At 45.4% G+C, this 26,675-nt stretch overlaps 1 protein-coding gene across 1 annotated transcript in view; it reads right to left on the bottom strand.

The window, feature by feature from the left end:
* Positions 1–26,675, bottom strand: part of RRP9 (ribosomal RNA processing 9, U3 small nucleolar RNA binding protein) — a 58,779-nt gene that overhangs the window by 10,512 nt on the left and 21,592 nt on the right. The window contains exons 9-14 of the mRNA XM_033926612.1: positions 23,046–23,146; positions 22,041–22,175; positions 17,508–17,570; positions 11,882–12,027; positions 11,415–11,494; positions 5,900–5,973 (exon numbers count right to left, since the gene is read on the bottom strand). Of these exons, the coding sequence (XP_033782503.1) occupies positions 5,900–5,973; positions 11,415–11,494; positions 11,882–12,027; positions 17,508–17,570; positions 22,041–22,175; positions 23,046–23,146 (599 nt within the window). The remainder of the gene's footprint in view (positions 1–5,899; positions 5,974–11,414; positions 11,495–11,881; positions 12,028–17,507; positions 17,571–22,040; positions 22,176–23,045; positions 23,147–26,675) is intronic.

Below are 26,675 nucleotides of genomic sequence, written 5' to 3'. Positions count from 1 at the left end.
CTCCTATTAATTAAAATATGTACTAACGTTTAGGCTTGTTTATTTATTGATTAGGCTTGTGTGTGAGATACAGACAATCAAGGCCAGGTATACAATTACTAACCAATGGAAAAGTAATCACCCCTGTCAGGTTCCAATCAGAGCAGAAGTAAAGCACAGTTACTTACCGTAACAGGTGTTATCCAGGGACAGCAGGCAGATATTCTTGACTGATGGGTGACGGCACCGACGGAGCCCCGGTACGGACAATTTTAGAGTGATTGCACTCTAAGAACTTGGAAAGTTCTGGTAGGCCGCACCGCGCACGCGCGAGTGCCTTCCCGCCCGACAGAGGCGCGCGGTCCCCAGTTAGGATAAGCCAGCTAAGAAGCCAACCCGGGGAGGTGGGTGGGACGCAAGAATATCTGCCTGCTGTCCCTGGATAACACCTGTTACGGTAAGTAACTGTGCTTTATCCCAAGACAAGCAGGCAGCATATTCTTGACTGATGGGTGACCTCCAAGCTAACAAAAAGAGGGATGGAGGGAAGGTTGGCCATTAGGAAAACAAATTTTGCAAAACAGATTGGCCGAAGTGTCCATCCCGTCTGGAGAAAGCATCCAGACAATAATGAGATGTAAAAGTATGAACTGAGGACCAAGTAGCAGCCTTGATTTCCTCAATAGGAGTGGAACGGAGGAAAGCTACAGATGCTGCCATCGCTCGGACTCTATGGGCCGTGACAGAACCTTCCAGTGTCAGTCCGGTCTGAGCATAACAGAAGGAAATGCACGCTGCCAGCCAATTAGACAACGTACGTTTAGAAACAGGACGTCCCAAGTTATTCGGATCAAAGGACAGAAATAGTTGGGGAACTGATCTGTGGGGTTTCGTACGCTCTAGATAGTAAGCTAGAGCCCTCTTACAATCTAAAGTATGTAGAGCCTGTTCCCCAGAATGAGAATGAGGTTTCGGAAAAAAGACAGGCAGAACAATGGATTGGTTGAGATGGAATTCAGAGACAACCTTAGGAAGAAACTTTGGATGTGTACGCAGAACCACCTTGTCATGATGAAAGACCGTAAAAGGTGGGTCTGCAACTAGTGCATGTAGCTCACTGACCCTCCTGGCAGAGGTAAGGGCAATAAGGAAAAGTACCTTCCAAGTGAGAAATTTGAAAGGAGAGGTAGCCAAAGGTTCAAAAGGAGGCTTCATTAAGGCGGAAAGAACCACATTGAGATCCCAGATAACAGGAGGGGCTTTAAGAGGTGGTTTCACATTGAAAAGACCCCGCATGAACCTGGATACCAGGGGATGAGCTGAGAGAAGTTTTCCATGGACTGGCTCATGAAAAGCCGCAATAGCACTGAGGTGGACTCTGATTGAAGTGGACTTGAGGCCAGAGTCAGACAAAGAAAGAAGATAATCCAACAAGGTCTCCACTGCAAGAGAAGCGGGGTTATGATGATGGAGAAGACACCAGGAAGAAAATCGTGTCCACTTTTGACGATAACATTGCAAAGTGGCCGGTTTCCTGGAGGCATCCAGAATTGAACGAACAGGCTGAGACAAAAGTGTATCATGAGAAGTCAGCCCGAGAGATACCAAGCTGTCAGGTGCAGAGACTGGAGGTTGGGATGCAGAAGGGTCTCCTGATGCTGTGTAAGCAGAGAAGGATACAGAGGAAGAAGAAAAGGTTCCCTGGAACTGAGTTGAAGTAGAAGGGAGAACCAATGCTGCCTGGGCCATCTCGGAGCAATCAGTATCATGGTGGCTCGTTCCCTCTTGAGCTTGAACAAGGTTCTCAACATGAGAGGCAGAGGAGGAAAAGCATACAGGAACAGATCTGACCAGTCGAGGAGAAACGCATCCGCTGCCAGACGGTGAGGAGAGTAGAGTCTGGAGCAGAATAGGGGCAGCTGGTGATTGTGAGGAGCTGCAAAGAGGTCTATCCGAGGAGAGCCCCATTGAGCGAAGATGGATTGTAGAGTGAAAGGATCGATTGTCCACTCGTGAGGCTGGAGAATTCTGCTGAGCTTGTCCGCTAAGGAATTCTTTTCTCCCTGAATGTAAATAGCTTTCAGGAATAGATGGTGACTTATGGCCCAAGTCCAGATCTTCTGGGCTTCCTGGCACAAGAGGCGAGAGCCCGTTCCACCCTGCTTGTTGATGTAGTACATCGCAACTTGATTGTCTGTGCACAGTAGAAGAACTTGAGGGAAGAGAAGATGTTGGAAAGCCTTGAGGGCATAAAACATCGCTCTGAGTTCCAGGAAATTGATGTGATGCTTCTTTTCCTGGGCTGTCCAAAGGCCTTGAGTTTGGAACTCGTTTAAATGAGCTCCCCATGCATAAGGAGAGGCGTCGGTGGTGATGACTAGTTGATGAGGAGGTAGATGGAACAGAAGACCTCTGGATAGATTTGAGGATACCAACCACCATTGTAAAGACTGACGAAGAGATGATGTCACAGATATGTGTCGTGAGCAAGGATCCGTCGCTTGGGACCACTGAGTAGCAAGGGTCCATTGAGGAGTACGCAGGTGAAGACGTGCGAGGGGTGTGACATGGACTGTGGATGCCATGTGACCCAAGAGTATCATCATTTGCTTGGCAGAGATGGAACGTTGTGGAAGCACCTGCTGACATAGAGACTGAAGAGTCTGAAGACGGTTGGATGGCAGGAATGCTCTCATGAGGAGTGTGTCCAGTATCGCTCCAATGAATTGAAGTCTCTGAGTGGGGATGAGATGAGACTTGGGTAGATTGATCTTGAACCCCAGTATTTGCAGAAACAGGATGGTTTGGTTGGTGGCCAAGAGTACTGCTTGAGCGGAAGTGGCCTTGATTAACCAGTCGTCCAGGTAAGGAAATACCTGAAGGTGGTGAGAGCGTAGAAATGCAGCCACCACAATGAGACATTTGGTGAACACCCTTGGAGAGGAAGCAAGACCGAAGGGCAGCACCTTGTATTGGTAATGACAATGATTGATCATGAAGCGGAGATATCGTCTGGAGGTTATATTGATCGGTATGTGAGTGTATGCCTCTTTGAGATCGAGGGAGCACAGCCAGTCGTCTTGATTGAGAAGAGGATAGAGAAAGCATCTTGAATTTTTCCTTTACCAAACATTTGTTGAGATCGCGAAGATCCAGGATTGGTCTGAGATCTCCCGTTTTTTGGGGGACTAGAAAATAACGGGAGTAGAATCCCTGCCCCTTTTGATCTAGAGGAACTTCCTCTATAGCGTTCAGAAGGAGGAGGGATTGAACTTCTTGAATAAGGAGGGCAGATTGAGGACTGTTCAAAGCAGACTCTTTTGGCAGGTTTTGGGGCGGAAGAGTCTGAAAGTTGAGAGAGTAGCCGTGGCGAATGATGTTGAGGACCCATTGGTCCGAAGTAATAACTTCCCACCGGCTGAGGAACAGAGAAAGACGACCTCCTATAGGTTGCGGCAGGAGAGCAGATATAGGAGTACTGGCTATACTTTGGAGAATTAAGTCAAAAGGGCTGTGGAGGTGGCTTCACAGGTTGCTGCTGTTGTTGTTGTCTGGGAGGCTGACGTTGCTGTTACCGTTGACGCCTGGGTTGCTGAGAAGCTGCTGGTAATGGGCGAGCTGTGAAGCGGCGTTGATAGGCCGATTGCTGCCTGAAAGGTCTTGTTGGAGGAGGCTTTTTCTTATTTTTAAGCAGGGTATCCCAGCGTGTCTCATGGGCAGAGAGCTTTTGAGTGGTCGAGTCCATGGATTCCCCAAAAAGCTCATCCCCTAGGCACGGGGCATTGGCTAACCGATCTTGATGGTTAACATCAAGTTCGGATACCCGAAGCCAGGCCAGGCGACGCATTGCCACAGACATTGCTGTCGCTCTGGAGGTAAGTTCGAAGGTGTCGTAAATGGACCTAACCATGAACTTACGAAGTTGAAACAGAGACGACAAGCAATGGTGAAAAGATTGTTGTTTACGTTGAGGAAGGTACTTCTCAAATGAAGCCATGGTGGTAAGGAGATGTTTAAGATAGAAAGAAAAATGAAAAGCATAATTACCAGCTCTGTTAGCCAACATTGCATTTTGGTAGAGCCTCTTACCAAATTTATCCATGGCTTTACCCTCTCTGCCAGGAGGTACAGAAGCATATACACTAGCTCCTGAGGATTTTTTAAGGGTAGATTCCACAAGTAGAGACTCGTGTGGAAGCTGAGGCTTGTCGAATCCAGGAATGGGAATTACTTTGTATAAAGAATCTAATTTACGTGGAGCCCCTGGAATCGTTAAGGGAGTCTCTAGATTCTTGTAGAAAGTCTCCCTCAAGATGTCGTGAAGAGGGAGCTTCAAAAATTCCTTTGGGGGTTGGTCAAAGTCAAGGGCATCTAAAAAGGCTTTAGACTTTTTAGACTCAGCCTCCAAAGGAATAGACAGAGAGTCACACATGTCTTTCAAAAAAGACGAGAAAGATGTAGTGTCATGCCTAGAGGATGGGTCAGGTACAGCAGAATCATCCTCATCTGAGGAACATTCACCCTCAGAGAGAAAGGGTTCCTCCGAATCTCCCCACAGATCAGGATCCCTGACATGGGAAGTACGGTCCCGAGACTCTGGGGTAGATGGTTCTAAGTGTCGGGTTTTGCGTACCGACTTACCCGACCTCATCGATATGGAACCAGGGGATGTAATCGGTGGCACCAGTGCCGAAGTCTGTACCGACTGATGTTGAGCTCTCGGCTCCGGTGTGAGGACTGGCATCGATACCGATGAGGTCGAGTGAAGCGGTACCGAAACAGTGGATGCAGACAGCACAGGCTGTTCCACTATCGGTACCGGCGGCTCAGTGCGGACCGGCACCGGAAGGTTCGGTGCCAAGATAGCTGGAAGGAGATGTTGTAATTGCTCCTTGAGCTGCACTTGGAGGATGGCCGCAATGTGATCATCCAGGGATGGCACCGGTACCGCCTTTTTCTTTTGTGGTACCTGCAGTGCCGCTCGACGTCCCGGAGATGAGGAGCCCGATGTCGAGGGACTCACCTCAATAGGGGCGGAGCGCTTCCGCTTGCGCCTCACAGTCGGCAGGATTGGGCTCGCTGCACTCGAGACCGGAGGACGCTCTAGCGGGGAAGGCTTCTTAGCCGGCTTACCTGAGTGCTGGGACGCCGGTGCGGTGTCGCACGGTGTCGAAGAGGAAGGTGCCGACTGAGCAGGTGCCGAAGCCGGTGTCGATGGAACGGGGTCGGACATCTCGGCACCGAACAGTAATCGCTGTTGTATCTGGGTTTTTTTAGAGTACGTTTTTTTAAGGTAGCACAGCGGGTGCAGGTGGAAGCCTGATGCTCAGGACCCAAACACTGTAGGCACCAGTTGTGTGGGTCCGTGAGAGATATAGGCCGAGCACACCGCTGGCACTTTTTAAACCCTGGCTGAGGGGGCATGAAAGTAAAAACGGCTTCAGCCAAATCGAAGGCCGAGGCCTCGATGGTGGCAGAAGGCCCCGCCGGGGAAAAACTAAAATTGAAGAAAAAAGTTAAAGTTTTTTTTTTTTTTTTTACAAAAATGAATCAAAAGAAAAAAGGCAATAGAGCCAAAAAGGTTTACGCGAGCGGGAAGGCAAGTAGAAAAAATTTCAACAGCCGTTGAAAAACGCGTCTTCTTAGCTCCGCGGAAACTAGAAAACTGGGGACCGCGCCTCTGTCGGGCGGGAAGGCACTCGCGCGTGCGCGGTGCGGCCTACCAGAACTTTCCAAGTTCTTAGAGTGCAATCACTCTAAAATTGTCCGTACCGGGGCTCCGTCGGTGCCATCACCCATCAGTCAAGAATATGCTGCCTGCTTGTCCTGGGATAATGAATTACACCCTCTTCATCCGTAGCAAGAAGGCTCCTTTGCTCTAGCCCCACTGACACAGCCTAGTATGGAGAATATATAGTACCTGTGCTCTTGTCCTACTCCAGCCACAAGGAAATCGCCTACATTACTGAACTTCAGGCTGTTGATAAAACCCATCTAAGAAAGAAAAAAAAAAAGAGAGAGAGAGAGAAAGAATCATAAGCTGCCCAGAAGGAGAAATGGGCCACCGAGACCCACCTCCAATCATAAAAGGTACACGTTCGCTCAGAGCAGGAAGTCTGTTTTCAGGGTTATTTACATTAGAAGGAAAACCCACACATTTTAAAGAAGACTTCTTGAAAACTTCAAATGATGATCTTGCAGACTTTATCAAAGCAGCTATAAACAAAACAAAGGGCATCACTAAGGCTAAAGAGGAACCGACTTCGCCTGGGTCACCATGAATGAAAATGGAAAAAACATTAGACACAAGAATTATGGGAAAGTTACAAAATTTAAGGCATAACTTTATAAGGAAATGTATGCTTCAAAACTAGCATTACTTTTCCAAAGAGACAGAAAATGCACCCAATACTGAGAAATTATAGGAGATACTTTGAAACCTAATTGCAATAGTTCTCACAATCTTTTGATAGCTCTAGAGCTGGCAACTCATTTTTCAAGAAAGATATCTCAAAGCTGCACCCGTGCATGTTCAGAGTAACAGGAAAGGGGCATAGCCAAACCTCAATTTTTGTATGTGTGTGTGGGAGAGCCCAGGAGAGGACTAGGAGGCCAAGTATTTCCTTCCAGTTCCCTCCCCTGCCCACGAGCCAAAGAGATTCTCTTATCGAGCTCCCACCTATGCTGACAGAGCAGCAAGAAAGCTGGTAGGGTGTACCACGCATGCTCAGTCCAATGCATAAACTAAGTGCCAGCCTTAGCAGCTGGAGCACACCACTGACTTCTAGTTACTCAGGGTAGGGTTACCAGATTTTCCCCAAAGGCTCGCCCAGTTCTGCCTGGGTCCCACCCCGCCCCCTTAACCTGTTCGTGCGTCAGGAGAGCATCCGTGCATTCGCGGATGCCGTCCTGATGTCAGAAACTTTTCAAAACCCAGACATCCATGGACCGCATAAAACAAAAAGGCGTTTCTGGCGCCTTCCACTGCGCGAGCACAATATCCCGAATATCCTGATGCATAGAAAAAGAGCGGGATGCTGAGTGGATCCCCCGTGCGCACCACCAACTCATTTGTGAAACACCCGCCAGCGGCATCCATCCCCCCGAGAGGATCTTGGAGGTCCCCTAAAGGGTCCAAGTCCTCATCAGGTGAAAACGCCTCATCAAACCAAAATTCATCATCCCACACAACCCTCGGCCGCTAGGACAGAGCTGGGAGGGACTGGGTTGCAACTAGCGCTGAGGGGTGCCGAACGAGGGAGGACACGGAGGGTGAAAAACTCTCCCAAAAACCCGAGACCCCCACGGAAGAAACAGGTCCCTCGGCCGCCTGAAGATAAGCCTTGCACAAGGCTAGTACAAAATTGAGGAAAAAACCCCTGGCGGCACATAAGGACTCACTGCTGAAGCAGGAGACCCAGAAGAAACCTGCCACTGTCTCTCCAATACAGAGGGAAGGTCACCCGAGACTCTAGATAAAATGGAGCTTCCCGCCAAAACCGGCACAAGACTCGCTGAAAAAAATCTCCCCTGAAGCTTGCAGCGGCAAAGAGGCCTGAATTGCCCCAGCCGCTAAAGCAGATCAGCCAGCAGCAGTCCCTCGCACTATCTGCACTATAGGAAACCCTCACCCACCCACCCCCACCCTTCGGCAGCTGGGAGAAACCCCTGCATGGGCAGTAGGGGAAGCCTGGGCTTCCCCCCCTGCCTGCTGCTGACATGCGAAGCACTCGCAAAGGGGAACCCTACTCGCCAGCATCCGAAGCCAACAGGGATTCCCCTTTGCAGCAGCTGGCACACTGCAAACACAGAACGGCTACATCAACCTTGCGGCGGGTCACAAGGAGCACTTTTTCTCCCTTTAAAAGTGCTCATTGCGAAAACCGCTATGTGGATAACCTGAAAATCTGACTGGCAAGGGGGTACTCCAGGACCGATTTGAAAAACACTGCTCTAGGCAGTATGTCTTGCCAGTATCGGTGGCAAGGCTTACAGCTGAGGCACCTCTACTGAAAAAATTTCAGGGAGATGGGGGGTCAGATGGACCCCCGAAAGGGTCCCCCAAACTCAATCCAGCACCACAGAATAGGACAAGAAGGCCTAAACAAAATCCAACAGGCCTAACACTAAACCAGGGAAGACTGCACAGGCTTACCACCTCCACCTGCTAGAGACTGAGAGTAGACTGAGTGTATAAGGGAATGCAGAGCCAAAAATTTATGTCTCAGTCTCCACCTGCTGGTCATGGTGAGCTATTACCCATTAGTGAAGCTGTGCTGGTCTGGAGAGACGCTTAAGAATGTTCCTTTTCAATACCCTGTTAGATTTCTAGGCTGTTTTAACTATGCTTATGCTACTAACAACCTGTGCACCCCACTGGCTTTTCTATACACGCTCACCTTCTTGCTCCTTCCTATTTCTAATTCCTTTTTCTTCTCACAAAGCTTTATCCCACTGCAGGACTCGCACAAACTGTGAACAGTAAAAGCGACTCTATACAACTCTTCACAGTCCTCTGTTAGGGAATCACAAGTGTATGGCTGATTCAACTGGCTGACCTATGTAACTGAGGGTTCTATGTGGACAGCATGATAAGCCCACCCACTCCCCTAAGATATGTCTACTTACAGCTAGAGAATGAAATGGAACAGAAAAGGACATGCACTGTGGTTGGGGCTGCTGGGCAGTCAAAAAGATCTTCCATCCATGGCTTTGTCAGATTTCATCACTAGCAAGTGGATGACTTCTCCTGTTGTCTAAGGAGAACCTCAATTGCAAGTAACTTTACTCTACAATTTCAATATTTTTTTGTTATCAGCAGTAATTTAGAAAAATGTGTTATGTTAGAGATCAGGAAGAATTATTTTCACTGTTGCAGAAGTAGTTACAAATGTACAAGGTTTCTTCCACACTCCCGTGACTACCCAATATAAAAGTTGCAATCTCATAGTCCTCTTTTTCTCGTCTTTTAACCGCAACATAAACAAAAAGTGCCCCCTTGCCAACTGCTAAATGAGAGATATGGCCACTCGCCATGATCTCTCTTTCCCCAATTCTTTTTTTTTTTTTTTTTTGTTATATTTATTTTCTCTTTTATTCATTTTCAGAAATATATATATATATATCTATTTTTTTTTCCCCTTATAATTCTTACCTTTCTTTATTTTACAAAAAATTACTCTAAAACAGAATAGAGCAAAGAAATGATTCTAATCTACAGGATTTTAACAGAGTTTCATATAATTCAATCAAGCCTGACTAAAAGCTTAGTTCCTAAGAACTTAAAGGCATTACTAAAAACTTAAAAGCCTAGAAAGTGTTTATTACATATTTATTATTATTCTGGATTCCTAAAATTGCAATATATCAATTGTCAGGTTAGTCAAAGTATCTATTAACCCATTTTTAAGTAAATAAATAAATTCAGTTTAAGTATATAGTGAAAGTCATTGGTAAATAAATATCCAATAAAATGCAATATCTTTCTTTCAAAATTATATGTGTAAAGTATGAGAAGGATGAGAATAAAATAGATGAGAAAAAGATATAGAAGAAATACAACATTTGAAGACAATTTTTTTTTTTTTAAAGTACTTCTATAATAAACTTAACGTTCTTCACTATCTTTGTCAGGGAACATGCCAAGAATGCATAACAGTTAGCTCAGTGTATCAGCTGGGAATAGTTACAAGCTTGTTTGCACATATGGCAAACATAAAGGAAGGGCTCAGCTGTTCTCCTCCAACTGGGTGGGAATTAACTTTCTGCTTCTTTTACTAATATAATTGTAGTCATTATGTTCCACATCTTAGCGTCTGGGTCTTCCGGGATATTCATAGGAGCAGGGCAGATTCAGTTTGTAATTTACTCATGTGTTGGTAGCCTTCTATTCAGGATTTTTTTGTTTTTTTTAATGAGACACTTCCCAATCGACCACAAGTTTTCACGCAGGTTGCACTACTGTTTGTACTTCCTGTTGACACGCAGATCCCTTCCTCTACTCAGCAACTCAGCAAACATAGTATCTCTAGTGTTCCACCTTTCTCCATTTTTCTCTCTGTGAGCATATAATCCATGCTGCAAGAGGATATCTTTCAAAAAGCTCCTCCATCTTGTCCCTTCAGCTGCATATATATTGAATTCTCCAGGTAGATCAATGTTCTTTTTTTTTTTTTTTTTCCCCTCCACAACATTCTGTTACTGACATGTTTGCATTCTTTTCAAGTTGTTCCATTTTCCTGTTATTTGCTTTTTTTAAAAAATTTCTAGTATTCTAAACGGTTTTTACAGTTTTTTAATGTTTAGATTATTTTGTATATAATAAATCAAAGTGAAAAGTTATTAATGTCTTCTTGTTAAATTAAATACTTTAAAATATTCTCAAAGTTTCTTTTTAAGATGTCATTGGTTGTTCAAATGTTTCAAGGTATTCTGCTAGTTTTTTAGAATCATTAAAATTTTGTGTTTTATTTCCTAATGTTACCTTCATCACCGCTGGGTAGAGTAATCCATATCTTGCCCCTAGTGCTCGTAGTTGAGGTCTTAAATCAAGGAGTTGTTTTCTTTTTTGAGCAGTTTCTCTAGCAAAGTCTGGCACAATATGTATCCGTGCATCTTGACATCTTAGGTTTTTATTTGCTTTAGCTAGCTGGCATATTTCAACTACATGTTGATATCGTAGTAGTTTAAAAATAAAAGTACTTGGACCTTTTTGTGTGGTTGTTTTCTGTCCCGGTATTCTGTGTGCCCTCTCTATTTCAAGAGGCACCTTGGATTTTATAGGCAGTATCTTTGGGAGGAATTGTTCTAAGAAATTGATAGGATCATTTTTTTCCACTCCTTCCAGCATCCCAATAATTCTTAAATTATTTCTTTTTTCTCTATTCACACAGTCTTCCAGATCTTTCTTTAATATTTCCATTTCCTTCCAGGCTTGTTTGTTTTGTATAACCTCAGTATGTACTTCCTCTGCTCTTTCCTCTAAGTGTGTCATTTTGTTGTCAATTAGATCAACTCTTTTTGTTAATATAGCAACATCATCTATTGCTTTTTGTAGTTGTTTTTTGATCTCCAGTACTATATCCTTTATCTGTTTTATTTCTGCCATCATATCTTGATCTTCTGCAGGCAGTGGTACTCTTGATGGTGTCCCTGGTTCTGGCTTTGATCTTTTGTTACTGCTGGTTCCTGATCCTCCGGTTCCTGCATCGTTTTTATTTTGTTTGTTTGATGACATTTTCTTCTTATCAATCTTTTTTCCAAATAAAATTGAATTGTTGGAGTTTTAAATTTGAAATAGTAGCTTGTTTAGCCTGGAGCTTTCCCCAATTCTATTTGTTCACATCACTCCTCTTTCTGATGCCAAATACGTTTCTGTTCCTCAAGCTCAGTCCCTGCCCAGCTTCTAAAATAGTCATTTCAGAGCACAAACTCACCAGAGGGACATCAAAGAGTGCTTTCAAGCTGCGGAATCCCTCACCACACTGCCACATCCGAATGTTAGAATTATGAGAGCCTGGAAATATAAGAGGACGTTAGTACAGAAAGACTGTCCCAAGATATGACAGAAATATTTAGCCCTCACCAGGGGTCTGCCATAAGTTGGTTGTGCGATTCAGCTCCCTGTAGGGTGTTGGATAGTGGGCGCTCAAAGAGTTTACAAAGACCACCTCGACTTCCACTTCCTAAGAACCTCCATACATGCTAGAACCCAGAAAAGCTCTCTGATCTCACACACTCATACCCTGTAGACATGGACGAGCATGTGAAACCAAGGGTAGGAGGATCCTATATCTTCACATGTTCTCAAACAGATGAAAAAAATGGATAGAAATCAAGCTCTTCCCCCATGGACAGTGAGGATGGACAGGAGAACAAAAGAGGTTCTCAAAACTGGAGGTACCTGTAGCTACAACATCACTATTCAGCATAGCTGACACCGAAGAAATCCAGTAGGGCTGCTCCAAACCATGGTCACCATGGACACCGTGTGCTTGCTTCACCATTGCCAGTGGCTTCTTCTTGGACACGCTCCAGAGTGCCACTGACCTGTGACCCAAGAGAGACAAGTTGATTTGTTGTTGTAAGGTCTCCACACACTACCCCCCCCCCCCAACACACACACACACACACTGCTCAACTGCTTCTTCTGCACAACACTGGAGCACAAAAAACACTAAAGGTCTTGACTGCATAAGTCTTCACACCCCTTGATTGCATGTTTAGTGAAAGTTCTGTCTACAGCACAGCGAGTCTTTTAAGGTTTGTCTACCAAATCTGCATAGCAGGATGGTGCAGATTTTGCCCATTGTTCTTGGCAGAAAAGCACAAACTCGTTAGATGGGGATAATTTGTGGACTGCAGTGTTCACATTGAGAAGATTAGGTTCTTACCTCAGTAATCTTCTTGTAGTGAGGGATAGGAATCCTGACTATTGGGTTCTCTCCTTCCACTTGCGAGGATTGCAGAAGACATCATTTACATTTTTCTTCAGCTCTGCCTCCTTGTGTCACTGGGCAGTGCCTCAGTCCCTCAGTATGTTCCAAAAGAATAGAAAACCTCTTGGAAGGAGAAACAACAAGGAGGCCACAGGGAATAATAATAACAACAACAACTAATAATAACTTTATTCTTGTATACCGCCACGCCACATAGTTCTAGGCGGTTCACAAAAAAGAAGAACTGAACAACCAGTGAAAAATACAAATAATAGGGAAATACTGTACAAGCAATGGAAAACAAGACAGACATCAAGTAAAATTTTCAAACAAATAGGTCTTCACCAATTTTCTAAAGGAGTAATAAGATGGAGCATATGGTATCATTACACCTAGCCAGGCATTCATTTTGCCCGTTTGGAATGCAAGCGTTCTATCCAAAAATCTCTTGTACCGACAGGATTTTGGATGTCGGATAGGCAAATAAATAACTTTGAGTAGGCCTGACAGAACAATACAAGGGGCTAGACAATCTCATGGCCAGTGTGGCAGATTGTCATTCAAAATCATTACCATACAGTAGACAACATGCCCCAATAGGGTTGAGTTGTAGTTCCTTTCATGGCTACAGATGTTCTGGCTATGCAACAGTGGGCTTTTCTGCTCAGTGATCTCACAGAGGTTTGGGGGTTCCATACATCCTCAGGTGTCATCTCCTTCTCAGCAGCTAGTGCAAAGAAGTCCCAATGATGCCAGGCCACAGTCTGAGCTTCCCTGGATAGGAGGAAGGCTCTCGGAATACATGGATGCCTGGGCAAGCATCTGTTCAGACAAATGAGTGCTGGATATCATTTGAGAGGGCTACAAGCTCAAATTGTTTTGCTCTCTTCAAGATGTCTTTATAGACTCTCTGGCAAGAACTGCGTGCTGTGAAGGTACCACCTCCCTGCACAACCACCGGTAATGCTCCAGATCCTTTACATTTTCATATAAGCTTCAAAACATCAAACTCACAAAATCAGAGTCAAAACCCTGAACTGAATCTCCAAAGGACCTCTGCAGGGGACCTTCTTGTCTTCTCATGGGCTTAGAAGTATCTGTGCACTTGAGTTTTGCCTACGACACAGTCACAATTCAAGGGCTCCAAAAGGGGATTTATGACCTAACAAACGAACATCTTGCAACTTCAAGGCCCTGGAAGGGACTAGAGGGGGCTAAACCCAGCGTTCTGCTACCCTCGTGTGCCCCATGACACATGGATGCTCCTCAGTCAACCATCCAGCTCAAAGCTGGCATGATACAGGGGTAGAAAGGCCTGAGGAGTCCCATACAACATGATTACTAGCAAAAATGAGGTATTCTGAGGCAGAGAGAGGCTTATAAAATAAAAATCGGGAAATCTAAGATGGCTGCAGCGGCAATGTTCTGGTGCTAGAAAAATGGCCCAGGGGAGCAAAATGCAGTCAGAAAATAGGATTTTGAAGGTGGGGGACCTTGTAGTAAAGTCTAGATATCTTTAAATCTGCACTTTAAAGACCCCCCCCAAAAAAAAATCTTAAATTTGGTGGAGATAATGTATTGATCTTTCCAGATGTGGCCCAAGTTACACAATTGAGAAGAAAAGCTTTTTTAGCTTTGAAATCAAGGGTGTTGGCATTGGGAGCCACATTTTATTTAAAGTTTCCATGTAAATGTTTAGTTAAATTTAAAGAAAATGAATATATATATTAGGATTCTATCCAATTGGAACAAGTTTTACAACTTCATGAAACTTGTAAGGCCGCCATCTGATTTAATAAGTAGTTTGGAGTTTAGATTTATGATGCACCATAAATATTTGATGTTTTAATCATGATTATACTTAAATGTATCGGTTAGTTATATCAGGATATATTCTCCCGTTAAGTGGACTAGAGGAGATAGTGAACTATATCTGAAATGTTTTAATCTTATTTGTAAATTTTCCTTTCTTTTTTTTTTCAAATTCTTTATTCATTTTTCCATCTTATAACAAGTGTACAATATTACATCAATTGAATCATATATATCACTTGAATTTCTTTTCTAATATCATCTTCGATACATAAATTAAGCTCCTTCCCCACCCTCCCTTTCCACAAATATTATAAATCAAACATATCTTACGTATAATATATTCAAAAATATTGTTTAAACCAATAATATAGCTATATATCTCCCCTTTCCCATAATTCCTTATGTTTTTTCCCTCTATGGCTCTTTTCTTATTCCAAAAGTATCAATTTTGTAACTTATCCCCCTTACTCCTCTCGTATTTAGTTTTGTCGGTATGTCTATTTTTTAAATTGCATGTTGTTTTTAAATTGTATGTTGATTGTATGTTTATTTTATATTTTATTGTAATTCACTTAGTAAATTATGAATAAGCGATTCATCAAATTTATAATAAACTAGTGTTTAAGCCCGTTACATTAACGGGTGCTAGAATATATGGCTGTCTGTCTTTCTTTCTTTATGTCTCTCTCCCTGCTCCTGTTTCTTTCTTCCTTTCTTTCTGTCTTTCTCCCTCCTGCAATTTTTTTCTCTCTCTCCCTGGCACCCTTTGCCTGTCTGTCTTTATTTCTGTGTCTCTCTGGTCCCCTGTCTGTCTTTATTTCTGTCTGTCTCTCTCCCTAGCCTCCTTTGTCTGTCTGTATTTCTTTCTGTGTCTCCCCCCCCACTTTCCTTTGCAGAAGCAGCAGTGCTATTTCCCTTCCCCTCCAGATCCCTGTGAAGTAGTAGCAGCATTTCCCCCCACCCACCCCCCATTCCCTTCTCTCCCCCCCCCACTTTCCTTTGCAGAAGCAGCAGCGGTATTTCTCTTTCCCTCCAGGTCCTTGCTGAAGCAGTAGCAGCATTTTCCCCCACCCCCCATTCCCTTCTCTCCCCCCCACTTTATTTTGCAGAAGCAGCTGTGATATTTCCCTTCCCCTCCAGATCTCTGAGAAGTAGTAGCAGCATTTCCCCCCACCCACCCCCCATTCCCTTCTCTCCCCCCCCCTCTTTCCTTTGCAGAAGCAGCAGCGGTATTTCTCTTTCCCTCCAGGTCCTTGCTGAAGCAGTAGCAGCATTTTCCCCCACCCCCCATTCCCTTCTCTCCCCCCCACTTTATTTTGCAGAAGCAGCTGTGATATTTCCCTTCCCCTCCAGATCTCTGAGTAGTAGCAGCATTTCCCCCCACCCACCCCCCCCATTCCCTTCTCTCCCCCCCCACTTTCCTTTGCAGAAGCAGCAGCGGTATTTCTCTTTCCCTCCAGGTCCTTGCTGAAGCAGTAGCAGCATTTTCCCCCACCCACCCCCCATTCCCTTCTCTCCCCTACCACCACTTTCCTTTGCAGAAGCAGCAGCGGTTTTCCCTTCCCCTCCAGGTCCCTGCTGAGTAGTAGAAACATTTTCCCCCACCCCCCATTCCCTTCTTACCTTGAGCTGCCCTGCTCCGTTCGGCCCCTCCCCCTTCCCTTCCCGTGTGCTGGCCTGCTGCGGCTGAAGTTTTTTTTCGGCGACTCCTCCTGTTAAACCTCCCCCCCCCTCCCGCAACCGCTCCTGTTCAAAGCGGCCTGCTGAGGTTCGCGGCCGCTGTAACGAACCTCGCAGGCCGCTCTCCAACTCGGTAGTATGTTCCCTCTGACGCGATTGCGTCAGAGGGAACGTGCTACCATGTCGAGAGCGGCCTGCAAGGTTCGTTACAGCGGCCGCGAACCTCAGCAGGCCGCTTTGAACAGGAGCGGTAGCGGCTGTTGCAGGAGGATTTGGGGGGGGGGATTCTTGAGCGGCGGCAGGACCATGAGGCGGGATTGAGTTTTTCGGCTTCCCCTATCTGGGGAAACCGCCGTGCCGAACTGAGCTGCGGTGGGGCCGTAGTAAGCGCGGGGCATGCTGCAGTCTTGGCGGCCACGGACATACGGATCATGGAAGCACGCTGATAAGACTGCGCATGCGCCGCCTACGGTTTTATTATATAGATTTGGAAACTTGGAATTATAATTATACTTTTAGTGTAAAAAAATTTTCCTTTCTTTATTATTATCTGTAAAAATGATAATGATGGAAACTTGATAAATAAATTTTAAAAAAAGACACCCCCCCAGCCACCCAATATCTCCCATAGACAGTAATGCATTGTACTCACAGAACAGGAAGGTGCTGTGCCTGTATCAACTTTCACTAACTGGAACATGGAGAAGATTTCTGCCTCACACAAGCCTGAAGCTCCTCCAGGGGCTTGTCTCTTCAGGCTGCCTTTCACTGGTCTGGAACCCTCAATCCCACTAGCTCCTTACGTGGCTTCGGTGGGTGGGTGGGGGAGGAAATGCAGTCGGCACCCATTACGATCCTCTGGACCAAGGCGGAGCCATTCAGCCTGCGCTCAAGTTCAGGGCGAGCTGCACATCCAGAGGAACCCTCTCAGAGCTGTTCCAAAGTTAGTGCAAGTCAGCTAGACACATGCCCTAAAGGGTTGCTTCCTCCCCTCCCCCCTGTGTACAGTCCTCTGAACCTCAAGACCGGATATAAACAAACAATGAAACAGATGCAGAGCAGAAAAAAAAAATAAAATAAAACACCTTCTCAACTCACTTGCAGAAGGAAAACCAAGGGACTGAAGCACTACTCAATAACACAAGGAGGAGGAGTTAAAGAAAAATGTAAATAATGTCTTTTGCAATCTTCACAAGTGGGGGGGGGGAGAGAACCCAACAGTCAGGACTCTTGTCTCTCCTGCACTAGAAATTTTAATTATGCTACCTTACCACGAACAGCATCTCTTACACCTCTGCTCACGTTAGCCTTATCCTTCCCTCTGACATCACTTCCTGGGCTCCAGAAACAGGAAGTGACATCAGACAGAGGGAGGAGGCAGGCACAAGCAGACGATGCTGCTCATGGCTGGCGAAGATTTGACGAGGTAGTGAGAGGGGGTGCAGGAGAGGTACTGGCAGTCCTGCCAAGGCGCTGGGGCGGTCCACCACCCATTTACTTCGCCAACGCTGGCACCCATAGCTTATAGCAGCAATACAGCCTGCCTTGTTAGTCTGCTCCAGTCTAATGTGGGTTAATACACAAGGACAAACTTACCCATCGTCTGCTCCAGACACCATATGTTCTTCATTTATCAGCTGGATACAGTCAATGGAGCCGCTGGAAAAAACAAAGAGCAGGATATGAGGCACAAAAGGGCTCAAACAAAATCTTTCTTGTATAAAGTGTTTTATACCCAAATTATCCAAAGCTCTCTCTCTAACACCCATTCATGAAACCCAATCTCCTTCAACAGTATGCACAGTCAGGTAATAAGAGGTAACCCAAAAGCTATGGTCGCATACCCCCTAGAAATAACAGTCATTAGATAACCAAAGTGGAAGGACAGCATGGCACCCTCTTGAGGAAAAGAAGCTTCACTGGAGGTGCCAGGTATGCAAATCTGCTCCATGCATATTCATTAGGGCTATCCTGAAAACTTGACTGTCTGGTGGTCCTCCAGGACAGAGTTGGGAACCATTGCTCTAAGCTGATGGTATTTCCTTTACTTTTTCTGTTTGATTGGAATAACGTTAACCGCTCTGAAAGGCTTCTCTCACTGGGCAGTATACAAAGTATTAATAAACTTGACTGAGTTGAGCAGCTCTGTATTAGGCTACTTCCCCAGAAACCTTCATGTACAAGTACCCCAGATACTTTTTCTTGTGTCATTTTTATATCCTTTGCCCAACTCGGCCCAGTCATCAAAGCAACAGTCTTGGGCCACAAAGCAGAGCTCCCGTCTGAACTTAATAGATTCTAGGTCTGGCCATCAGGTGTTACGATAGCCAAGACTCCCTGGGAGGTGAGAGGCTGATATGCCTGGATGGGGTGAGGGACCTTGGGGCCACAGTGTCCGAAGATCTAAAGGCAAAAAAACAGTGCGACAAGGTGGTGGCTGCTGTCAGAAGGATGTTGAGCTGCATAAAGAGAGGCATAACCAGTAGAAGAAAGGTGTTGATGCCCCTGTACAGAGCATTGGTGAGGCCCCACTGGGAGTATTGTGTTCAGTTTTGGAGACCGTATCTGGCAAAGGACATAAGACTTGAAGTGGTTCAGAGGAGGGTAATGAAAATGGTAGGAGGTTTGTGCCAAAAGACGTATGAGGAGAGACTGGAAGCCCTGAATATGTGTACCCTAGAGGAAAGGAGAGACAGGGAAGATATGATTCAGACGTTCAAATACTTGAAAAGTATTAACGTAGAACAAAATCTTTTCCAGAGAAAGGAAAATGGTAAAACCAGAGGACATAATTTGAGGTTGAGGGGTGGAAGACTCAAGAGCAATGTAAGGAAATTCTTCTTTACGGAGAGGGTGGTGGATGCCTGGAAAGCGCTCCAGAAAGGTGGTGGAGAGGAAAACGATGACAGAGTTCAAAAAAGCATGGGATGAACGCAAAGGACCTAGAATCAGAAAATAATGGTAAATAGTGAAGAACTAAAGCCAATACTGGGCAAACTTGCACAGTCTGTATCTGTATATGGCCGTTTGGTAGAGGATGGGCTGGGGAGGGCGTCAATGGCTGGGATGGTGTAGATGGGCTGGAGTGAGCTTTGACGGAGACTTCAGTAGTTGGAACCTAAGTACAGTACTGGGCAGAGCTTTGGATTCTTGGCCAGAAATAGCTAAGAAGATCTCGGAGAGAACGTGAACTCGCAGGCCTTGAGCATGCGCAGATGCTCAAGGCCCAGCAAGAAGAGGAGGCCGATCTTCGGGTACCGGCACCAACGCACAGGACATGCCGGTGCCCAGATGATAGTAAGAAGTGGCGGGGAGGTGCCGAATTGCGGCGGGGGGGGAGTGCCGAATCGTGGCGAGGGTGCCGGATCGTGGGGGGGAGGGTGCCGGATCGCAGGGGAGGCCTTTGGGGGAGCAATGCCGGTTCTCGGGGGGGGGGGAATAGAGCAGCGCCGCTGGCCTCGGGGGGGGTGGGAACGTATCAAAGCGAGTTTCCATTATTTCCTATGGGGAAACTCGCTTTGATAAATGAGCATTTTGGATAACAAGCATGCTCCTGGAATGGATTATGCTCGTAATCCAAGGTACCACTGTATTTGCTTTCTTAGCCGCTGCTGCAGCACATAACCGTAATTCAGGTTCTTCTTTCCCCACATACATCACTTTGCTCTTGCTCACATTAACCATCATCTGCACTTTGATGCCTAGTCTCCCAAGATCCTCTTGCAATTTAAAAAAAACTTTGAACAACTTTGTGTCATCAGTGAACTTAATTATCTCACTAGTTATTCCCATCTCTAGATAACTGATAAATATGTTAAAAAGCAGAGGTCCCAGCACAGACCCCTGGGGAACCCCATTACTGTATATACTCAAATATAAACCGGGATTTGGGGGCCAAAAAATTGGCCTCAAAATGGGGATCCCGGTTTATATTCGAGCCAACAATACGCCCCCCCCCCCTCCCAGAATTATTGCAGGCTGCTACCGCCAGGCTCTGCCCCCCTCCCTGCCCTAGCCTCATACCTCATCTTGCCAATCCCCAGTGGAGGTGCAGCGGGCAGGAGCGAACTTTCCAAATTCCTGCCCTGCTGCTAACCGGCTGCTGCGAGTTCCTTTGGCCGCTGAGCGGTACGAGCAGGAGCGCAATTTGGCGTTGCTGCTCAGTACCGAGAGGCATCCTTACTGGCTCCTGCTAATTCAATAATTCACGGGAGCCAATAAGGATGCCTCTCAGTACCGAGCAGCAGCTCCAAATTGCGCTCCTGCTCGTACCGCTCAGCGGCTAAAGGAACTCGCAGCAGCTGATTAGCAGCAGGACAGGAACTTAGACAGTTTGCTCCTGCCCGCTGCACCTCCACCAGGGATCGGCAAGATGAGGTATGAGGCTAGGGCAGGGGGGGACAGAGCCTGGGAAGGAGGGTGCAGAGTCTGACGGGGGAAGGAAGGTAAAGGGCTGGTGCAATGCCTGACAGGGGAGAGAGGGAAGGGTGCTGGGTACAGTGTCTGGCAGGAAGGGAGCTGGGTGAAGTGCCTGACAGGAGGGGGAGAAGGGGGCTGGGTGCAGAGCCTGACAGGGCAGGGCACTTGAATATTAAGCCGCCCGACTTATATTCGGGCCAACCATTTTTCCTCCTTTTGGGGGGGAAAGGGGGGTCTCGACTTATATTCAGATCGACTTATATAGTCGAATATATACGGTATTTACCCTTCTTACTTGAAAGAAAGTTTTAGCTATTTCTAAAGATATAATAAACTTTAGAAATTAAAGGGAATGTATCTCCTCAAGATCAAAAAATATATCATAGGTGGAGAAACCTCAGGATCTCACTAAAGGTGTTAATTTGGAAGTGATATCGCCAGACAGTCTGGATCTTCCAGCTTTTGGGGGAAAATCAGAAACAGTGACTGTGAAACATGAGACTTTGCTTGTAACCTTTGACTTTCCACTGGATCACGAGCACAATCTGAAGCATCATTTTCATCGCAGAGAAAAAAAAAGCTATTTAAGAGTCAGAAACTATAAATTTATCCCGATTCAGAGTGGATTGGAGACAGAAGTTTCTTTTGTTATGGCAACAAGTAGTTTCACCTGGAGCCAAACTTATACCTAAATTTTCCTTGTAAATGCTTTGTAATATATTTTGCTCATAAACAGGTTGTTTTTGACCCTGACCAGCTAGAAGTATTTTTTTTTTTTTTTTTTTAAATATCTTTATTCATTTTTAATCTTTCAACAAGTGTACAAATTAAAACCATTCAAATTCTTGTAATCATCACTTATAAGTCTATCAATAAATACAACAGTTGTATATATAAAAACCCCAAGACCCAACCCCCCTCCCTCTTATTGTTATTAATTAACACAATCGTATAAGATCCCTTTCCCCTCTCTACTATTGTATATTTCAAGATATAAAATGGTGTTTAATCATCACAAAAAGAAGTCAACGGCCCCCATATTTTATTAAATGTCTTATAATTTCCCTTTTGTATAGCTATTGATCTTTCCAATTGTTGGTGATATGTTGAATAGCGACTCCAGTCATGATTAATAAAAGTTTATTGACTCTTTTTTTCTCATAGCTGTTCCAAATAGTATTGTATCATAGGTATTTCTTGATGCTAGGAGGATTGGGCTTCTAGTATCAACCAATAAAGAAGAATAGTTCATATTATTTGAATTACGTCTCTCCTAAAAAGCAATACCTTAGGATTACCTGTAATGATACCTAGAGATTGACACTGGGACAAAATGTGTCCCCATTCCCACGGGATCTCTCGCTATCCCTATCTCATCCCCGTGAGTTCTGTTCCTGCCCCATTCCTGCAAGCTCTTCCTTAAATGTACAAACCTTGAACACTTATGATTTTAAAGTGTTCAAGACTTGTGCAGATAAGGATAGAGATAGAGAGGTTTGACCCAGGGCACAAGGCAAGGAGAGAGAGATGGTGGACAGTGGGAAAAAAACAGAAATGGCTGCTTCCAAGTAACCAGGGGAACTGTATTAGTGGCTTACAGAAATTCAAAATGCAATAGACAGTAACAGAAAAAGCATGCCATTTATCACACACACACAAAGCAGAGACTACATGTGTAGCTTAGCCACACAGGGCAGTTAATGGACTCACTCGTGCCCATGGAACACCAGCTGTGATTCCTCAGCAATCTTCCAGACTCGGACAGTGCCATCCCTGCCACCAGCTGTGACACAACGCTCCCGGCTTAGGCTATCCATCCCCATCACCGCGTCCTGGTGCCCAAACCTGCAGTCAAGGGAAAGGCAGAAATATTATAAAACTCAAATCACATTCCCTGTGATTTGAGCTGTGGTCATCCTGAAAAGCCCCTTTAAGCAGGGCCAACCTCAAATCTGCGGGGCGCGTGATGAACCAGCCACACTGAGGCCTTGGAACACCAATGTGCATGGCTCTGCCCCCAAGCCAAATGGAAACATAGGGCTGGGGGCAGAGTATATCTCTGTAGGAGGGCAAAAAAGTAGAGGAGGGGGTAGCTAAAGCAAAGGCAAGCACTTTTTAGTGGAATGAATAAACATCCAGGGCAAGATACAAAACTGGAGGAACGCAGATGGGATGGTAGGAAAGTATTTCTACAAAAGGCTGGTCTTACCCTGGTGTCAAATATGATCACGGAATGCTAAAAGGCAGGAGAAAGTCAGAAATCCATAAGGGTCTCCGATATTGCAGCAGAAAGAAAACAGGCCTTGTGGTCATTATCAGCCTTTCGATCTTGTGTTCCTGACCAACACACTTTCAAGTTGGGGGAATGACACCTCAGTCGGGATAAAAGACTATGTCGGGGATTTCTATCATGTACAGTATCTCCATGAGGGTACCATGCTACAACCTCCCTTTTTACTTTCCTGCTTCCCAGAAATGGCACCCAGTGTGCGAGAGCTGTTTCCTCCCATCTCTCTCACAATTAAAGAACCACCAGCTTCTCTTCTTCTTCATACATGCCTCTAGGCCCCACCTTATCAACACTGAAAAACTCAAGAACGATGTCAAGCGTTTGTGGGCGGCATTGTGGAGTGAGAGGATTACATCTCAACACAGCAAGTTTTCACCCATTGCCAACAATATTGCCTCAAAAACCCAAACAGTACTGGTTCTTACAGAGTTTCCACATAGGCATTCTCGGCCACATTCCAGACTTTAAGGGAGCGGTCATTAGAGGCACTATACAACTGGTGAGTGCCTTTCCGAAACGAAAGTGCCTGTGTAGGAAGAAAGAGAAAAAAAAGAGGGAGTCAAGTAATTTGCTTGAGCCACTCCCTAACACCCACCAGACTGTCTCAGCTATTACTGTGCTGGTCTCATCTGCACAGACGGAAACAGAGAAAATAAACAGCAGATAAACACCATGTGGCCTATCCAGTGTGTCCATTCACAACAACTATTAAGCTCTGCAATCCCTTCCTCTCTCAGAAAATCCCTACCCACAAAATGGGTTCCCACTTATGGCCCTTACAATTTGGAATTTCTGACTTCATTAGGGCAGAAAACAACTTAGATAAATTCAAGGGAAATCTGAAAACTTACCTTTTCCAACATGCATTTGACTGTTAAATAGATTTGGTTACAGCCAGAGTTATTCTACAATCTTTACTCCCTAGCTTCCCCATTGTGGTTTACCTTTTATGTATTCTTTACTTTTAATTTCTAGCTCTCCCCCATTTTCCTATTGTTTCACATTTTTTGCTTCTGTATTTACCAAAGAGGATATATACAACATACCGGAACCCAACAGGCTATATGCTAGAGGGGAAGGCGGGAAACTGACTAGATTGACGGTCAGTCTAGAAGAAGTATGCAGGCAGATTGATAGGATTAAGAGCGACAAATCCCCGGGACCGTATGGCATCCATCCAAGAGTCATTAAGGAACTGAAAGGGACTATAGCTGATCTGCTTCAACTAATAGCCAATCTGTCGATCAAATCGGGAAAGATTCCAGAAGACTGGAAGTGGCGAATGTTATGCTGATCTTCAAAAAAGGTTCGAGGGGAGATCCGGGAAACTACAGACCGGTGAGTCTTGACTGTTGTAGTTCCTTCCTATTTCTCCTACTATAAACCGCGTCGAGCTCTACGAACGTGAAGATGATGCGGTATACAAACCTAAGGATTAGATTAGATTAGATTAGATTAAGCGCTGATAAAAGACCGCATCATTTATCACCTCGACGGACACAATCTGATGAGGACCAGTCAGCACGGCTTCAGCAAAGGACGATCTTGCTTGACGAACTTGCTGCACTTCTTCGAGGGAGCAAACAGGCAGATAGACAAGGGTGACGCAGTCGACATTTTATATCTGGATTTTCAGAAGGCGTTCGATAAGGTTCCGCATGAATGACTACTTCGGAAAATTGAGAGCCATGGAATAGAGGGTGAAATACTCACGTGGATTAAAAACTGGCTAGCGGATAGGAAACAGAAAGTGGGGGTAAATGGATAATACTCGGACTGGAAGAACGTCACCAGTGGGGTGCTGCAGGGCTCAGTACTTGGACCTATACTCTTCAACATATTCATAAACAATCTGGAAATGGGTACGACGAGTGAGGTGATTAAATTTGCAGACGATATGAAATTATACAGAGAAGTGAAGATGCAGGGGGATTGTGAAGATCTGCAACCTGACATAAGCACGCTCGAGAAATGGGCAGCGACATGGCAAATGAGGTTCAACGTGGATAAGTGTAAGATAATGCATTTTGGTATCAAAAATCCCATACACAAATACAAGATGTCTGGGGTGGTACTTGGAGACCCCTCAGGAAAGAGACTTGGGAGTATTGGTCGATAAGTCAATGAAGCTGTCTGCGCAATGAGCAGCGGCGGCGAAAAGGGCGAACAGAATGCTAGGAATGATTAAGAAGGGGATCATGAACAGATCGGAGAAGGTTATCATGCCGCTGTACCAGGCCATGGTACGCCCTCACCTGGAATACTGCGTCCTGCACTGGTCACCGTACATGAAGAAGGACACGGTACTACTCAAAAGGGTCCAGAGAAGAGCGACTAAAATGGTTAAGGGGTTGGAGGAGTTGCCATACAGTGAGAGATTAGAGAAGCTGGGCCTCTTCTCCCTTGAAAAGAAGAGACTGAGAGGGGACATGATCAAAACATTCAAGATAATGAAGGGAATAGACTTAGTAGATAAAGACAGGTTGTTCACCCTCTCCAAGGTAGAGAGAACGAGAATGCACTCTCTAAAGTTGAAAGGGGATAGATTCTTTACAAACGTAAGGAAGTTCTTCACCCAGAGAGTGGTAGAGAACTGAAATGCTCTGCTGGAGTCTGTTATAAGGGAAAACACCCTCCAGGGATTCAAGACAAGGTTGGACACATTCCTGCTGAACCAGAACGAACGCAGGTAGGGTTGGTCTCGGTTAGGGCACTGGTCTTTGACCTGGGGGCCACCGCATGAGCGGACTGCTGGGCGCGATGGACCACTGGTCTGACCCAGCAGCAGCAATTCTTATGTTCTTATGTCACGTACTGTTTTGCGAGTATGTATTTGTTTATTGTCTCCCCCTTTTTAATTATAAATTGTAAAACGCTTAGAAGTTTTGATTTGCGTTTTATCAAAATTTTAGTAAACCTGGATCCTGTCTAGCATAAAAGGCAAGGGAGGTCTCTTTTCAACCAATGATCAGTCTTTATTCAAAGCAACGGTCCCAACATTGATCCCTGTTTCGGTGTGTAGGTTACAAATTCCTCAGGGGACACTTTGCAGAGAAATACTGAAGATAAAAAGTACTTAGTGCAAATGTGAAACAAAGTAAAATGATCTGAAGTTTCTGGATGCAATGGGACCTCAGCACAATGTGAGGCCACAGAATTCCCAGTAAAGAAAAATATCCACAGCTAATACAATCTCTCATTTATCAAACTGGTCTCGGGACACAGAGCTAATAAACTAAAAAGCAATGTTACTTACCGTAACAGTTGTTATCCAGGGACAGCAGGCAGCTATTCTCACTAGTGGGTGATGTCATCCGACAGAGCCCCGATACGGACGTCTCACAAGCATGTCTTGCTTGAAGAAACTCAGAAGTTTTGAGATGCCCGCACCGCGCATGCGCCAGTGCCTTCCTGCCCGATGGTCCGGGCGTGTCTCCTCAGTTCAGGTAGCTAACCCAGGGGAGGTGGGTGGGACGTGAGAATAGCTGCCTGCTGTCCCTGGATAACAACTGTTACGATAAGTAACACTGCTTTATCCCAGGACAAGCAGGTAGGTATTCTCACTAGTGGGTGACCTCCAAGCTAACCCCAATGGGATGGAAGGAGAGTTGGCAACTTAGGAGAATAAATTTTGTAACACTGTTTGGCCAAACTGTCCATCCCTTCTGGAGAAAGTATCCAGACAATAATGAGAGGTGAATGTATGAACCGAGGACCAAGTGGCAGCCTTACAAATCTCCTCAATCGGTGTCGATCTGAGGAAGGCTACAGAGGCTGCCATCGCTCTGACCTTATGGGCTGTGACCTTACAGGGAAGGGGTAATCCAGCCTGGGCATAGCAGAAAGAGATACAAGCCGCCATCCAGTTGGAGATGGTGCGATTCGATACAGGTCGTCCCAACTTGTTCGGATCAAAGGAGACGAAAAGTTGAGGAGCAGTTCTGTGTGGTTTGGTGCGATCCAGGTAGAAAGCCAAAGCACGTTTACAGTCCAGAGTATGAAGAGTTGATTCTCCAGGATGAGAATGAGGCTTTGGAAAAAAACACTGGAAGTAC

Source organism: Geotrypetes seraphini, chromosome 17, assembly GCF_902459505.1.
Source record: "Geotrypetes seraphini chromosome 17, aGeoSer1.1, whole genome shotgun sequence".
NCBI classification, from domain to species: Eukaryota; Metazoa; Chordata; class Amphibia; order Gymnophiona; family Dermophiidae; genus Geotrypetes; species Geotrypetes seraphini.
Note: the sequence above shows the minus strand (reverse complement) of the source record. Positions and strands in the feature narration are given on the sequence as shown.